Here is a 16,406-nt window from a genome sequence, read left to right on the forward strand (position 1 = left end):
GGGAAACAGCATTTCCAGATCACAACGTGGACACAGGGATACTCATTGCTACTAGGTTACCTGTTTCTAGGCCTTTTGGGTGGTCAGAGAGACTGGATCTGTATAAAATACATCACCAGTTGGCCAGGCGCGGTGGCTCACGCCTGTAATCCCAGCACTTTGGGAGGCCGAGGCGGGCGGATCACGAGGTCAGGAGATTGAGACCATCCTGGCTAACACAGTGAAACTCTGTCTCTACTAAAACATACAAAAATTATCCGGGCGTGGTGGTGGGTGCCTGTAGTCCCAGTTACTCGGGAGTCTGAGGCAGGAGAATGGCGTGAACCCGGGAGGCAGAGCTTGCAGTGAGACGAGATCGCGCCACTGCACTCCAGCCTGGGTGATACAGCAAGACTCCCTCTCAAAAAAAAAAAAAAAAAAAAAAAAAAAAAAAAAGTACATCACCAGTTCATGTGAATATAACGTCAAATTGAGAACTACAGATTTGCTTAGTTTTGTTTTTAAACTTTTTTTTTTTTTTGAGATGAAGCCTCGCTCTGTCGCCCAGGCTGGAGTGCAGTGGTATGATCCTGGCTCACCGCAACCTCTGCCTCCTGGGTTCAAACAATTCTCTGCCTCAGCTTCCCAAAGTGCTAGGTTTACAGGCGTGAGCCACTGTGCCTGGCTTAAACTATTTTTTAAACATAATTTATCACTTTTCTTTTTGAGACAGGGTCTCACTATGTTGCCCAGGCTGGAGTGCAGGGGTACAATCATGGCTCACTGCAGCTTCAATCTCCCTGCGCTCAGGTGATCCTCCCAACTCAGCCTCCTGGGTAGCTGGGACTATAAGTGTGTGCTACCATACCTGGCTAATTTTTTAAATTTTGTGTAGGGAGGCAGTTTTGCCACGTCATCCAAGCTGGTCTTGAGCTCCTAGGCTAAAAGAAATCCACCAAAAGTGCTGGGATTCCAGGTGTGACCCACTGCACCCAGCTAAACATAATTTCTTTTCTTTCTCTTTTTATTTCTTTTTTTTTTTTTTTTTTGAGACGGAGTCTCACTGTGTGTGGCCACACCTGGTCTGTTTTTTTTTTTTTTTTAAAAACTTAATCTCTTCTGTAGGACAACTATAACAAGGTTCTTTGGCGCTGAGTACCCTAATGTCAAGGAGGTTGTAGATGACAGAGTATCCATCTTTGATCATTTACTTTATCCCACATTATAAACTCAATGTCTCAGAAAAACAAGGCTAATACTATCAATTAATGAAAGTAGGTTAAAACTTTTTTGCATATTTTCCCCATTCTCTCCATTTAAAAAGTAGTCTTACTACACATAACTGTTGAGCATTTAATTTTTTTTTTTTTTTTTTTTTTTGAGACAGAGTCTCGCTCTGTCCCCCAGGCTGGAGTGCAGTGGCCGGATCTCAGCTCACTGCAAGCTCCGCCTCCCGGGTTCACGCCATTCTCCTGCCTCAGCCTCCCAAGTAGCTGGGACTACAGGCGCCCGCCACCTCACCCAGCTAGTTTTTTGTATTTTTAGTAGAGACGGGGTTTCACTGTGTTAGCCAGGATGGTCTCGATCTCCTGACCTCGTGATCCACCCGTCTCGGCCTCCCAAAGTGCTGGGATTACAGGCTTGAGCCACCGCGCCCGGCCGAGCATATAATTATTACCTTTTTTTTTTTTTGAGACAGGGTCTCACTCTGTCATCCAGTCACCCAGGCTAGAGTGCAGTGGCACAATCATAGCTCGCTGCAGCCTCCATCTCCCAGGCTCAAGTGATCCTCCCTCCTCAGCCTCCCAGGTTGTTGGACTACAGGCATGCACCACTGTGCCTGGCTAATTTTTACATTTTTTGTAGAGAAAATTAGAGAATCAGGAGAATCGCTTAAACCTGGGAGGCAGAGGTTGCAGTGAGCCGAGATCGCACCACTGCACTCCAGCCTGGGCAACAGAGCAAGGCTCCATCTCAAAAAAACAAAGAAAAAAAGAAAAAGAAAAAGAAAAAACTTAATGAAGAATGCAGATGTTAGTTTGTCCTTGGAAATCCCATCGCTCTGTTGTCTTCTTGGCAAACTCCTACACTTCCTTTAAGATCTCTCAAAGCATCACCTCCACCAGGAAGCCTTCTCTGATGGCCTCTATCCTCCAGGCTAGGTCCGTAGTCCCTTCTAGGTTCCCACAGTGCCCTTGTTTCCTCCATTTTCACTTGTATCTCTGTATTGGGATGGTCTGTTTCCTCCTTTAGACTAAGATGTGTTTGAGGGCGGAGACTTACTATTATCCATCTCCAGGTCCCCAGCATAACCCAGAATAGGATCTGGGCCGCCAGAATCCTCAGAAAATTTTTATAAATAAATATACAAATGAAAACATGCTTTTCTCCCTCTGCTGAACTCCAACTTATGCTTTAAAACTCCCAGCCAAATGTCTCTTTTTCCAAATGTTTTCTTACGACTCCTGCAGAAAGTCCTTTATCTCTCTATACTGGGCTCAGACTTCCATGATCACACCTGCTGGCCTATAATGTGACAACATAGTCCCATGTCTGTTTCCTCCAGAGAACTTCATAGGACAAAAACCCCATGTAATTCATCTTTGGATCCAGCCCTGAAGAAACCCCTCAGAAATACAAGTGAATCATGCCTTTCCACCCTTTTAAGAACTCCTATTCAACCTTCAAAACCCAACTCAAATATCCCCTTTCTATATTTGTTGAATAAGAGGACTGAAGGTTACAGTCCCAGGTCAATAAGGACTGAGGCTGGTGGGGGTGGTCAATCGCACTCACCTGCAGGAGCAGCTTGCGGTAGCGGTCATTGAGCAGCTCCGAGTTGCTCTGCTCCTCCTCCAGCTCTTCCTCCAACTGCCCCAGGCGCCCCTCCAGCTGACGCTTCTCCTCCAGAATGGCTGCCCTAGGGAGACAGGAAGGGGTGGGGATGACAGGACAGGACAGTCAGAGGAGGGTACCTTGCCTGTAACACTATAGGACCCTGTGGTTGGCCCCACCCTCCTCCCCAGCCTCACAGCCCAGGGGTCCCTAGGTTAACCCTGCCGACCTCCCAGCTTCCTGTGCCAGAGCTCAGCCAGCTCCAGCCTACCCCAGCTTCACCTCCTGCAGATGCAGCACCTCAGCCTCCACACCCTCAGGGCACTTACTTGCTAAGGTTGCCATTGGCCACCTCATCTGCCATCTCATCCCGGTCCTGCTGGGCCTGCCGCCGAGCACGGTCTGAGGCGGCCAGTTCCTGTGATGACAGAGAGAGGGGTGGCCAGTGGAGGTGAGGAGAAGCAATCTGGGCACGGGTCTAACCCCTTCTCTGTCCCTCACACCTCAAGTCTCTTGGCTCTTTTCTCATGCTGTCCCTGGGTAACCCTGGAATGACATCCACAGATGTCTCCTAAATCTGTCTCCTGAGCCCCTGACCTCTTGCAGCCCAACCTCCAGGCCCCTCACCCTCTCCACCTTTTACTGCACACAGGTTCTCCTCTCAAACCTGCCTCTCCTCCAGGGTCCCCCAGTCACTGAGCCAGACCCCCAGTGCTCTCCTCCCCTCCTCCGGCCCCCTCACCATAGCCTCCTCCCTCCTGCCTTCTCACTGCTTTCTCTGTCCTCTGCATCCGCTTGGCCCTGGCTGAGGGTTCTCTCTCTTTCTCTCCCCATTCCCACTCCCCCTCCCACAGCCTTTGCATCTCCAATCTCCCCACTCCATTTCAACTGCTACAAAGCTGACCCTGCCCATCCTCTGTTCTGGATCTTTCCATGGCTCCCTAGTGCCCTAGGACAAAATTCCTGCTCTTAGCCTGGCATTGGAGGCCACATGGTAAGCCCAATCCACCTCCCAAGCCTCACACCCAGGGACCCTGTGGTTAGCCTCCGTCTCCTCCCCAGCCTCATACCCCAGGGACCCTGTAGTTAGCCCCGCCCACCTCTCCAGCTTCACACCCAGGGACCCTGTGGTTAGCCCCACCTATCTCCCCAGGCTCACACCCAGGGACCCTGTGGTTAGCCCCACCCACCTCCCCAGCTTCACACCCAGGGACCCTGTGGTTAGCCCCGCCCACCTCCCCAGCTTCACACCCAGGGACCCTGTGGTTAGCCCCGCCCACCTCCCCAGGCTCACACCCAGGGACCCTGTGGTTAGCCCCGCCTACCTCCCCAGGCTCACACCCAGGGACCCTGTGGTTAGCCACGCCCACCTCCCCAGGCTCACACTCAGGGACCCTGTGGTTAGCCCTGCCCACCTCCCCAGGCTCACACCCAGGGACCCTGTGGTTAGCCCTGCCCACCTCCTCAGCATCATACCCCAGGGGCCCTGAGGTTAGCCCTGCACACCTCCCAGCTTCCTGTCCCAGGGCCCAGCCCACCCCAGCCTCACCTCCTGCAGACGTAGCACCTCAGCCTCCAGGCCCTTGAGGCGCTTTTCACTTTCCCGATTCTGGGAGAAGATCTCCTCCCGGGAGCTGCGTGTCTCCTCCACCTCCCGCCATAGCTCCTTCATCTGGGCCTGGGTGGAACGGAATAGGTAGATGGGCTCAGCCTGGCCACACAGCACAGGGAACTCCTCCACCCCCTTGCCAGGTCGACGGGGGCTCCTCAGCTCCCGTGAACAAGCAGGGAGTTCTCCGAACCCTGCAGACCTGGGCTCCTGTGTATAAAGCCACTTGCTGTGTGACCTTGGGCCAGCCTCTCCATTCTGGTCCTCAAGGGAAGAGGTTGATCTGGCTGAGCCTAGAAGGCAGCTGGAAGCCTGATGGAGCCTGGCTTCAAGTTAGACGTGGGTCTGAATTACAACTTGGCCATATCCTTGCTGGGTGACCGTGAGCCGGCCACTGGCCCTCTCTGAGCCTTAGTTTGCCTACTGTTGATTTATTTATTTTATTTCTATTTTTACTTTTTTGAGACAGTCTTGCTCTGTCACCCAGGCTGGAGTGCAGTGGTGGGATCTCAGCTCACAGCAACCTCTGCCTCCCAGGTTCAAGCGATTCTCCTGCCTCAGCCTCCTGAGTAGCTGGGACCACAGGTGCCCACCACCATGCATGCCTGGCTAATTTTTGTATTTTTAGTAGAAACGGGGTTTCACCATATTGGCCAGGCTGGTATTGAACTCCTGACCTTGGCCTCCCAAAGTGCTGGGATTACAGGTGTGAGCCACCGTGTCTGGCCAAAAAACCACAGGGTATTTTCACTTCAAAAGCAAAAACCACAGAGGCGGGTGGATCACTTGAGGCCAAGAGATCGAGACATCACTGCACTGCAGCTTGGGCGACAGAATGAGACTGTCAAAAAAACAAAACAAAACAAAACTGAACAAACAAACAAAGAAACAAACAAAAAATGAGGAAATCTGGCTTAAAAGTGCAGCATTCTAAATGAAAGAAATGTGAAATATAAGAAGAAGGAAGCCAGCCTCTGGGGCATGGATGTTTATAAAGGTGCTGACCCATGTGGATGCTGCCTGTGGGCTGAGAGGGAGGGGTCCAAGCTGGCCTCAGACCCTGGAGTGATGGTTGGGGCTTGAAGATACCAAAGCCTCCCCTCCCTGGCACAGCTCACGCCCCACCCTTACCTGCATCTTGCGAAGCTGCTTCACCGCCTCCTCCTTGCCCTGCCCGGCGGAGGCCATTTGAGCCTTCAGCTCCTCCAGCTCCCCCTCCAGCTTCTTGCGGGCAGCCACGGCCAGAGTGCGCTGTTTCCGCTCCTCATCCCGCTCCACCTCTGCATCTCTCAGCTGGAGAGGAGGTCAGGAGGGACTGGGTCAGGGACAGGAAACCCAGCCTCCCTCTGCATGCTGGGGACATGGATGTCTACCCTGGAGCTCCTGCCCGGGCTGCAAGCCCCGTTCCTCTCACCCCCTGACTCTCCTTACTTGGTCCCCTCTCTATCTCCACTGCCCCTGCTCAGTCCCCCATCTCACCTAAGCCTCCTTTCCAGCCTCTCATCTCTCCCCTCCAGCCCATTCCAACACGTCTCCAGAGCTGACCCTACTCATAGCCCTCCCATGGTTCCCCAGTGCCTCCAGGGCCAAGTCTTGGACACTCAGCCACATCTAAGTCAAAGGGGCTACTGGAGACAAAACCCCACGGAGACGCCTGGCCTTAGGTCACCCGTTCACCTCTCTTCCCTGCCTCCCCAGCTTCTAGCACCCTCTTCCCCAAGTCTGTTGCCCACATGGCTCCAGAGGGGTCTTATGACACCCAGAGCTGCCCCTGCCCCTCACCACCTAGTAGAGGGAAGACATGGGAAGTTCCTGAACGAGTAATGAATGAACGGTGCAGGGGGGGAGAGAGCAATGGAATAAACAAGGAAGCGAGGGAGCGATGACTGACTGGATTGGGGAAGGATACGGATGGAGGGGAGGGCAGATGAGCAGGTCAGTGAGTGAGTGACTGAGTGGAGTCAGCAGGGGGTGCTGAGGGGCTGGGGTTGGGTAAATAGGGGAGGGGTTGGGTTGGGGAGAGGAGATGGGTTGAAAGGGGGTAACTGGGTGGATGGAGCAGTAGTTGGACATGGTATTGGCTGGGTATTAGCACTGGTTGGGGGAGAGGCTGTATGTGGGTGGTTGGGGTGGTTGAATAGATGGGGTGGCAGATGGATGGATGAATGGTTTGTTTGGTAGATGGAGGATGTATGATTGGGTACAGCAACAGGTCAACAGGATATGTGTGTGAGTTAATGGGTCATGGCAGGTTAACAGGTTGGGGAATAGGAAGATGGTTTTGTGGGAGGAAGATGGTTTGGCTGGCAGGAGAGACTGGTAGAAATACTGAGTGGCAGGCGGGTGGGGAGTCACTGAGTGGCAGGCGGGTGGGGAGACACTGAGCAGTGGAAGGGTTGGGGGAGACAGAGTGGTGGGTGGGGAGACGCCTTGCTGACCTTCTTGCTGCCTGTACACGCCATGGCATACCCCAGCTGGACCGGCACCCTGTGGCCTTCCGTGTGACAATACCTGCTTGGCCAGCTGTCTCCGCCTCTCTTCACCAGCCTCATCACGGCCCTGCAGGTCACGCTCATGCTGAGTCTTGAGAGCCTGCACAGTCACCTCCAGACGCAGCTTGGCATCCTCGGCTGCCGTCAGCTCATCCTCCAGTTCCGTCACCTGTGCTCGCAGATCATTGGCTGCCTGTTCTGCCACCCGGCAGGCTCGTTCCAGCTCATGCACCTAGTGGGGAGGGGGAGTGGCTGCTGGGCACTTGGGTCACTGAGGCAGAGGAGGTTAGGTGCCTAGGTAGAGTAGGGGAAGCTTTGATGGAGGACGGGGAGGTGGCAAGTCAGTGTGCCCATCCTAGTTTGTTCATTCATCCATTCAAAATCTACTGAGCGACTCCTTCCTAGGTGTCTCATTCAGCATCATCCCAAAATGTATTTCATGAATAACTGATACTTCATAATTCTATTCGCTGAAGCACTTCAAAGTCTAATACAAGCATCTGTTAGGTCAGCTGGCTCTCACTCATGGTGGATTATTCCCTCTGAGTTTTGTAATTTTGCATTGTGAGCTCACTCACTGGGAATTCATCTTCGGGAATCCTGTGTGAATGGGTCAAAGGCAGATAGCTCCACGGTCATCAGTGCTGGTGTCTGCCAGACTCCCCAGGGTGTCACTAACCTACTATCTACTTGTATTGGGTTTTCTGGGAGGGTCCCCGATCTTTCAGGGAGGTATGAATTAAAACCCCAAACACTGAAAATAGAGCTGGGCTTATGAATTTTCAGAGACTCCCCCTTCACTCCTCTCCTTACTTAACCATCACCTCCTCAGGGAAGCCTCTCTTGACCCATCAGGGCCTCTCTGCTACCCATGCTCCTGGCACTGGGGCCCCTCTCATACCTAGCCCTAGTCACAGTGGTCATTTGACATTTGCTTAGGTGACTTTTTGTGCAACACCCGCCTCCTGCACTGGATGGAGAGTTCCACAGAGAAGGGCCTATGTCTGTGGATCACCACTGTCCACATGATACTCATGACAAGTCTGCTCACTGACAGTTTCTACTTTCAGTCCTTGGAATGGGCCCTCTAGCCTCCCTTCCTATTTGGTAGTTGCCAATTTATTTTGTTTACTTGAAGGGATCAAACTTTCTTCCCATCAACATCCTGTTTCCCACAGGGGCCTTTGGAGTCACTACAAATAACGACATTTTTCCCAAGGGACAGACCTTAACGGCTCAAGAAAGAGCCAGGTTTTAGCTCCATTATCCCTAGGGCCACAGGCCAGGTCTGTGTCAGGGAGAGAGGGCTCTCTCCAGGCCTGGCTAAAAGCAAAATCAGATCAATGTCTAAGTGTGTGGAGAAGATAAAGCCCTCATCCATTGGACTCCTAGAAGCGCATTGGTGGGAAAATAAAGAAATAAGGATGTCGAGATGGCGTCTGTTCAGGAGCTCAACAAATTCTGCCAGTGCCTCCCATCATTAGTGAGGGTGGCCTGTGTCCCTGGGTGTGATCCATAAATTTATTTAGAGGATGAATGAAGGAAGGATGGAGTGGAGGATGTGGTGGGTCATTTTGACCACTTGGAAGGCTGGGACACTGGCTGGGTGAGGAGAGCCTGGGAGCAGCCTTGGGGCACCACCCTACAGGCCCTGGAGGGATATATGAGTTCAGGGAAGACAGAGGCTTGGTGGGAGAGTCTGTGTGTGCACAGTGGGGTTGGTGGCAGGCAAAGTGGGAGTCCTCACACTGTGTGTGCATGTGTGTGTGTGTTGTGTATGTATGCATGCACATAGTCATGTCTGGGGAGTGGTTCTCAGGCTGTGTGTTGTAGTAAATTGTCTTCATGTTCTCTGAGCATTCACATATACGTGTGGTGAGTAGTTTTCTCATGCTGTATGTGTACATATGCACATGAATATGTGTATTTAATGGAAAATTCTCAGCAAGGTACAATGGCTCATGCCTGTAATCCCAATGCTTTGGGAGGCCGAAGTGGGAGGATTGTTTGAGCCTAGGAGTTCAGGATCAGCCTGGGCAACACAGCAAGACCCCATCTCCACAAAAAATTTTTAAAAAGCCAGGTATAGTGGAATGCATCTATAGTCCCTGCTACTTGGGAGGCTGAGGCAGGAGGACTGCTTGAGCCTAGGAGACTGAGGTTGTAACATGCCATGATTGCACCACTGCCCTCCAGCCTGGGCAACAGAGCAAGACCTTACCTCAAAAATAAAATAAAACAAAACAAAAAACAAACAAAAACAAATAATAGAAGATTCTCCTCATATCCCACATACACAAATGTGAGCATGTGTGCTTTGTGAGCAGCTCTCGTGTTCTGTGTGTGAACACATGTGCTGGATGAAAGATTCTCCTCACGTTCCGTGAATGTCTACACAAAGACCTACCTCTGGTGAATGGCTCTCCTTACTTTCTACGCATGTGCATGAGCACACATATTTGGTGGAAGATTCTCTGCACGCTGTGTGTGTGTATCTGTGTGTGTGTATACGAATGCAAATGTTTGGTGAACAGTCCTCCTCTTGTTCTTTTTTTTTTTTTTTTTTTTGAGACAGAGTCTCGCTCTGTCACCCAGGCTGGAGTGCAGTGGAATGATCTTGGCTCACGGCAACCTCTGCCTCCTGAATTCAAGTGATTCTCCTGTTTCAGCCTCCCAAGTAGCTGGGATTACAGGCATGTGCCACCATGCCTGGCTAATTTTTGTATTTTTAGTAGAGATGGGGTTTCACCATGTTTGCCAGGCTGGTCTCAAACTCCTGACCTCAGGTGATCCACCCGCCTTGGCCTCCCAAAGTGCTGGAGTGCTGGGATTATAGGAGTGAGCCACCATGCCCGGCCCTCTTGTTCTCTTTGTGCATGAATATATGACTTTGATGGCTGGTTGTTTTCATGTTCTATGTGTGAAAGCATACATGCCTGTACGTGTCTTCCCCTCGCCCAGTGTGTCCCGGGGAGTGGGGGCCCTGCTCACGCTCTTGCCGACGTCATCCTTGCTGCTCAGCAGTGCCTCCAGCTCAGCCCGCAGGGCCCGGTTCTGCCGCTCCAGCTCCTCACGTGCCTCCTGCTCCTCCTCCAGTGCCCGTGTCAGTGACAGGGCCCGAGCCTCACGCTCCCGGCCCTCTGCCTCGGCCCGCTCACGTTCCTCCACTGCCCGAAGTACAGCTGCCTTCTCCTCTGCCAGAAGCTTCCAGTTTTAGGGAGATGGGGTGGGGGGAAATAGATTAGCTGAAAGGAGTGTACAAGGGAACGGGAAGAGGGAGCAGCCAGGAACAGAGAAAGAGAGAGAAAGAGACAGACAAAGGCAGAGACACAAGAGGGAGGTAGAGGGATTAAAGTTGCAACCGTGTCCCAAACCAGCTCAACTCTTGAATGGATCAAACTGATCAGTCCCTAACTCTCTATGCTCAACAGAAGAAAGGGTATTCCTTCCTGTTAAGAGTGGCAGTAGAAAAAAAAAAATATATATATATATATATAAAAAAATATATATATATGTATTATATATGTGTATATATTATATATATACACATATATATATTTTAAATGAACTTCAACCTTTACTGTTTTTTTAAGACACAGTAATTGGCAAACAAACTTATAAAACATACAAAGAAGAAAAGAGAACAGGACTCATGGTGAAGAGAAAAATCAGTTCATACAAACAGACCCACAGATGACCTACATATTAGAATGTACACATAAGGACTTCATGATGAGTTTCAGAACGAGGCAGATATAATGGGTGAAGAGGCAGAGTTATTTCAGGAGGGATTTGAAACTGTAAAACAGAACCACATAGAAATGCTAGAATTGAAAAATGAAATAGCTGAAATAAAAAAGTCATTGGATGAAATTAGTAGCTGACTGGACACATCAGAAGAATCAGTAAACTTGAAAACAGGTCAATAGAAATTATCCAAACAGAGCAAAGAAAGAAAGAAAGAAGATTGTAACAAAAATTAATGGAACTTTAACAACCTGAAAAAAGTACCAAGCAGTCATACATACATGCATTTGAGTCCTAGAAGGGTAAAGAAAAAGTAAAGAAAGAAGTAAAACTGCCTTTGTTCACAGAAAACATGATCATCTATGTGGAAAATCCAACGAAATATATAAAAACTCTGTTAGCACTAATAAGTGAGTTTAGCCAAGATTGTAGGATACAAGATCAATATATTGTGTTTCTACATACTAGCAATAAAATATGGAAATGAAAGTAACATCACTCAAAATAGCCATAAAACCATGAAATACTTAGAAATACATCTGGCAAAAGATGTCAAAGATGTACACTGAAAACGAAAAAACATTTCTAAGGTATTTCAATGGACATATATACCATCTTCCTCAGTGAGAAAACTCAACATTGTTATGATGTCAATTCTTCCCAAACTGATGTATAGATTCAACACAGTTCCAAATCGGAAGGCTTTTTGTTTTGGGGTAGAAATTGACAAACTGATTCTAAAACACATATGGAAATGCAAAGGAACTAGAAGCGGCAAAACAACTTCAAATAAGAAGAAAAGGCTGGTGCAGTGGCTCATGCTTGTAATCCCAGCATTTTGGGAGGCTGAGGCGGGCAGATCACCTAAGGTCAAGAGTTCGAGACCAGCTGGCCAACATGGTGAAACCCCGTCTCTACTAAAAATACAAAAATTAGCCAGGTGTGGTGGCACACACTTATAATTCCAGCTACTTGGGAGGCTGAGGTGGGAGAATTGTTTGAACCTGGGAAGCAGAGGTTGCAGTGAGCCAAGATCACACCACTGCACTCCAACCTGGGCAACAAGAGCGAAACTCTGCTTAAAAAAAAAAAAAAAAAAAATAAGAAGAAGAAGAAAAATGACTTCCAATAGATATGCAAAAACAAGTCAGTGGAGAACAAGCAAACGGTGTTGGAATACTTGGACATCTATATTACCAAAAATTAACATGGAGCATGATAGCATCACATATAAAAATTAACTCAGAATGGATCACAGACCTAAATGTAAACTTTTAACTGGAGGACTGCCAGAAAAAAAACAGGATTGGCCAGGTGCGGTGGCTCATGCCTGTAATCCCAGCACTTTGGGAGGCTGAGGCAGATGGATCACGAGGTTAGGAGTTTGAGACCAGCCTGGCCAACATAGTGAAACCCTGTCTCTCCTAAAAATACAAAAACAAAAACAAAAACAAAAAATTAGCAGGATGTGGTAGCACGTGCCTGTAATCCCAGCTACTTGGGAGGCTGAGATAGGAGGAATTGCTTGACCCAGGCAGGCAGAGGTTGCAGTGAGCCAAGATTGTGCCACTGCACTCCAGCCTGGGCAACAGTGCAAGACTCTGTCTCAAAAAAAAAAAAAAAAAAAAAGAAAAAGAAAAAAACAGGATAAAACCTTTGTGACCTTGAGTTAGGCAAAAAATTCTTACATACAATACCAACAGCACAATCCATAAAATAACAAATTGATAAATTGGACAAAATTAAAAACTTCTGTTCTTTGAAAGACTAACAGAATGGAAAGACAAGCCATAGACTGGACAAAAATATTTGCAGAGCATATATCTGATAAAGAACTTGCATTCAAAATATATAAAGAACTCTTTTCTTTTCTTTTCTTTTCTTTTCCTTCCATTTCTTTTCTTTTCTTTTTTTTCTTTTCTTTTGAGATGGAGTTTCACTTCTGTTGACCAGGCTGGAGTGCAATGGCGCCATCTCGGCTCACCACAACCTCCGCCTCCCAGGTTCAAGCGATTCTTCTACCTCAGCCTCCCAAGTAGCTGGGACTACAGGCATGCGCCACCACACCTGGCTAATTTTGTATTTTTAGTAGAGATGGGGTTTCTCCATGTTGGTCAGGCTGGTCTCAAACTCCCGACCTCAGGTGATCCATCCGCCTTGGCCTCCCAAAGTGCTGGGATTACAGGCACGAGCCCACCATGCCTGGCCCGTAAAGAATTTTCAAAATTCAGGCCGGGCGCGGTGGCTCACGTCTGTAATCCCAGCACTTTGGGAGGCCGAGACGGGCGGATCACGAGGTCAGGAGATCGAGACCATCCTGGCTAACACGGTGAAACCCCATCTCCACTAAAAATACAAAAAATTAGCGGGGCATGGTGGCGGGCGCCTGTAGTCCCAGCTACTCGGGAGGCTGAGGCAGGAGAATGGTGTGAACCCGGGAGGCGGAGCTTGCAGTGAGCCGACAGCGTGCCACTGCACTTCAGCCTGGGCAACAGAGCGAGACTCTGTCTCAAAAAAAAAAAAAAGAATTTTCAAAATTTAATAATAGGAAAACAAACAACCTAATTAACAAACAGGCAAAAGATCTGAACAGATGCTTCAGCAAATAAGATATGTGGATGGCAAATAAGCATATGAAAAGACGCTCAACATCATTGGTCATTAGGGAAATGTTAATTAAAACCACCTTTGAGAAAGACTAAGGCTTTATCCGTAATAGTTCCAAACTGGAAAAAACCCAAATGTTCATTGAAAGGTTAATGAATATCAAAATGTGGCTGATCTATACCACAGGAATAATACTGAGCAGCAAAAAACGGAATACATTACTGATACGCAAAAATATGGGTGGCTGGCCGGGCGCGGTGGCTCAAGCCTGTAATCCCAGCACTTTGGGAGGCCGAGACGGGCGGATCACGAGGTCAGGAGATCGAGACCATCCTGGCTAACACGGTGAAACCCCGTCTCTACTAAAAATACAAAAAACTAGCCGGGCGAGGTGGCGGGCGCCTGTAGTCCCAGCTACTCCGGAGGCTAAGGCAGGAGAATGGCGTGAACCCGGGAGGCGGAGCTTGCAGTGAGCTGAGATCCGGCCACTGCACTCCAGCCTGGGCTACAGAGCAAGACTCCGTCTCAAAAAAAAAAAAAAAAAAAAAAAAAATATGGGTGGATCTCAAAATAATTATTTTGAGGCTAGGTGTGGTAGCTCACTCCTGTAATCCCAGCACTTTGGGAGGCCGAGGTGGGTGGATCACCTGAAGCCAGGAGTTCGAGACCAGCCTTGCCAACATGGTGAAACCTTGTCTCTACTAAAAACACAAAAATTAGCCAGGCATGGTGGTGCACACCCGTAATCTCAGCTACTTGGAAGGCTGAGGCACGAGAATTGCTTGAACCCGGGAGGTGGAGGTTGCAGTGAGCTGAGATCGTGCCACTGTACTCCAGCCTTGATGACACAGCGAGACTTTGTCTCAAAAAAAAAAAAAATTTTTTTTTGAGTAAAATAAGCCCATCCCAAAAGAGATTTATGTGAAAATAATTTATATAAAATTCTAGAAGATGCAAAAAATTAATAAGGCCTCAATGACCTGTAGAAGAGTATTATAACCTAACCACATGTATTTGGAGTCCAAGAAGAAGGGGAAGGAGAGAGAGCGAGAGATAAAAATATTTGAAGAAATAATGGCTGAAATTTTCCACATTTGATCAAAAACATCAGCCCACAGCTACAGGAAGCACAGTGAATCTAAAGCAGGATAAATACAAAAAACCCACAGCTGGGCATATCATAGTCAAACTGCTAAAAACCAAGCATAAGAGAGAAATCCTAAGTCAGCCAGAAAAACATATTGTACCACCTACAGGGAAATGACAATTTTTTTTAATTTTTAAATTTTTTATTATTTTTTTTTTGAGATAGAGTCTTGCTCTGTCGCCCAGGCCGGAGTGCAGTGGCGCGATCTCGGCTTACCGCAACCTCCACCTCCCGGGTTCAAGCAATTCTCCTGCCTCAGCCTCCTGAGTAGCTGGGACTATAGGCGCACACCATCGCGCCCAGCTAATTTTTTGTATTTTAGTAGAGACGGGGTTTCACCGTGTTGCCCAGGCTGGTCGTGAACTCCTGAGCTCAGGCAATCCGCCCACCTTGGCCTCCCAAAGTGCTGGGATTACAGGCATGAGCCACCGTGCCCGGCCTCACACTGCATTTTCTAAATGAATAAAACAAAGCACAGAGAGGTTGAGCAATTTGCTCAAGCCACACAGCCATCAAGAGGCCGAGTTGGGATCTGAACCTCCGGATTGCCTGATCTGAGCTGTCTGAGGTACTATGATTTTTATTTCATCCTCAGGCTGCCAGATGCTTGGTGTTATTGCCATTTTCTAGACAGGTGAACTGAAGCTGAGAGGGAAAAAGCAACTTGCCTGAGGTACCCAGTGAATCAGCAGAAGTGAGATGAGTTATTTGATTTAATTCTCATAAGCAACCTCTGGGGTACTGAAGGTATTCATATATTTTGTCATCCAAAAACCAGGGCAGCTTTGAAAGTAAATGTGGGTGCTACGATGACTTATGCTATGATAAGAGGCATGAATCAGGACAGAGGGATGTCCTATTTTACAGAGGCCCAGTGCAAAGAAGGGTCTTGCTTCCTGGTCCACTACAACTGCCTAGTTGAGCCGTGACGGATTACTGGTTCCTCACAATGACCACGGGAAGCCTAGATGGACTTGCTGATTCCCCACCTGGGGGAACTGAGGTGCCCCACCTGGTCGAACTTGCGCTGCTTCTTCTCCAGGGTGCTCACAAGCTGCCGCTGCTGCTCCAGGTCCATGGTGGCGTCGTCCAGCTCCTGCTGCAGCCGGCGGCGGCCCCGCTCCAGCCGATCCACGGTCTCTGTCTTTTCTGCCAGGCGCTGGGTCAGGGCCTCAGCCTCACGGGCTGCCCGGCGCCGTGCCTCCTCCCCTGCCTCCAGTGCCCCTGCCTCCTCCTCCTGGCGCCGCCGCCACTCGGAGAGCTGAGGGGAGGAGAGAGAGGGTGGTTGGTGGTCACAGCCATGAGTGACCAAGGTGTGAGCTGGTGGTGCTCCATTTTCAGGATGAAGAGACTGAGGCCTGAAGAGGGAAAAGGGGCACTCTGCTGGGCTCTTCTGCCTCTGAGTGGTATGAAGTTGTGAGTACTATAAGCCCTAGTTCTTCCAGGGAATTAAAATGACTCCCTCCAAGACGCAGAGATGAATCAGACCTGGAGTCTTTCCTGGGGAGCCCCTCGTCTGCTGGGGGAGACACAGCGTCACAGCCAGGGTGACAGGGGTTAAGGTAGCAGTATGGGAGCTATGGAAGTCCACAGGAAGGGCTCAGAATCTGTTCAGAACATTCAGGAGAAACTTCCTGAAGGAGGACCATTTGAGATGGGTCTTGAAGTATGCATAGGAGTTTGCCAGTTGAAGGATATCTGCAGGCACGCACCATCACTCATTCATTCAATAAGCATTTCTCCAAGCCTACCATACATGAGGCTCTATATTGGGCTGTGCTACAGACCTGGATCTAACTCTAATGGGATTCTAGTTTGCAAGGGCTCCCGGTCTGGTGGGGAGACTCATGGGCAGAGAAAGTCCCAGCCCAAGGTGACTGGAGTTGGGACAGAGGAGAAAGAGAAGAGGGGTCAGGAAACTTCTCACAGGGGACCCTAATGCTAAGTCCGGAAAAATAAAAGGGTTTTTTCAAATAAAATAGGAAAGTAG

The 16,406-nt window shown here is 49.1% G+C and overlaps 1 protein-coding gene across 3 annotated transcripts in view; it reads right to left on the reverse strand.

Annotated features, from left to right (window-relative positions):
- Positions 1–16,406, reverse strand: part of MYH14 (myosin heavy chain 14) — a 102,956-nt gene that overhangs the window by 15,791 nt on the left and 70,759 nt on the right. For all 3 annotated transcript variants that reach the window (XM_037991975.2, XM_037991972.2, XM_037991974.2), the window contains 7 exons: positions 15,429–15,677; positions 9,907–10,119; positions 6,935–7,147; positions 5,555–5,716; positions 4,364–4,492; positions 3,144–3,232; positions 2,776–2,899 (listed from right to left, as the gene is read on the reverse strand). In XM_037991975.2, the coding sequence (XP_037847903.1) occupies positions 2,776–2,899; positions 3,144–3,232; positions 4,364–4,492; positions 5,555–5,716; positions 6,935–7,147; positions 9,907–10,119; positions 15,429–15,677 (1,179 nt within the window). The remainder of the gene's footprint in view (positions 1–2,775; positions 2,900–3,143; positions 3,233–4,363; positions 4,493–5,554; positions 5,717–6,934; positions 7,148–9,906; positions 10,120–15,428; positions 15,678–16,406) is intronic.

Source organism: Chlorocebus sabaeus, chromosome 6 (assembly GCF_047675955.1).
Source record: "Chlorocebus sabaeus isolate Y175 chromosome 6, mChlSab1.0.hap1, whole genome shotgun sequence".
Classification (NCBI taxonomy): Eukaryota; Metazoa; Chordata; class Mammalia; order Primates; family Cercopithecidae; genus Chlorocebus; species Chlorocebus sabaeus.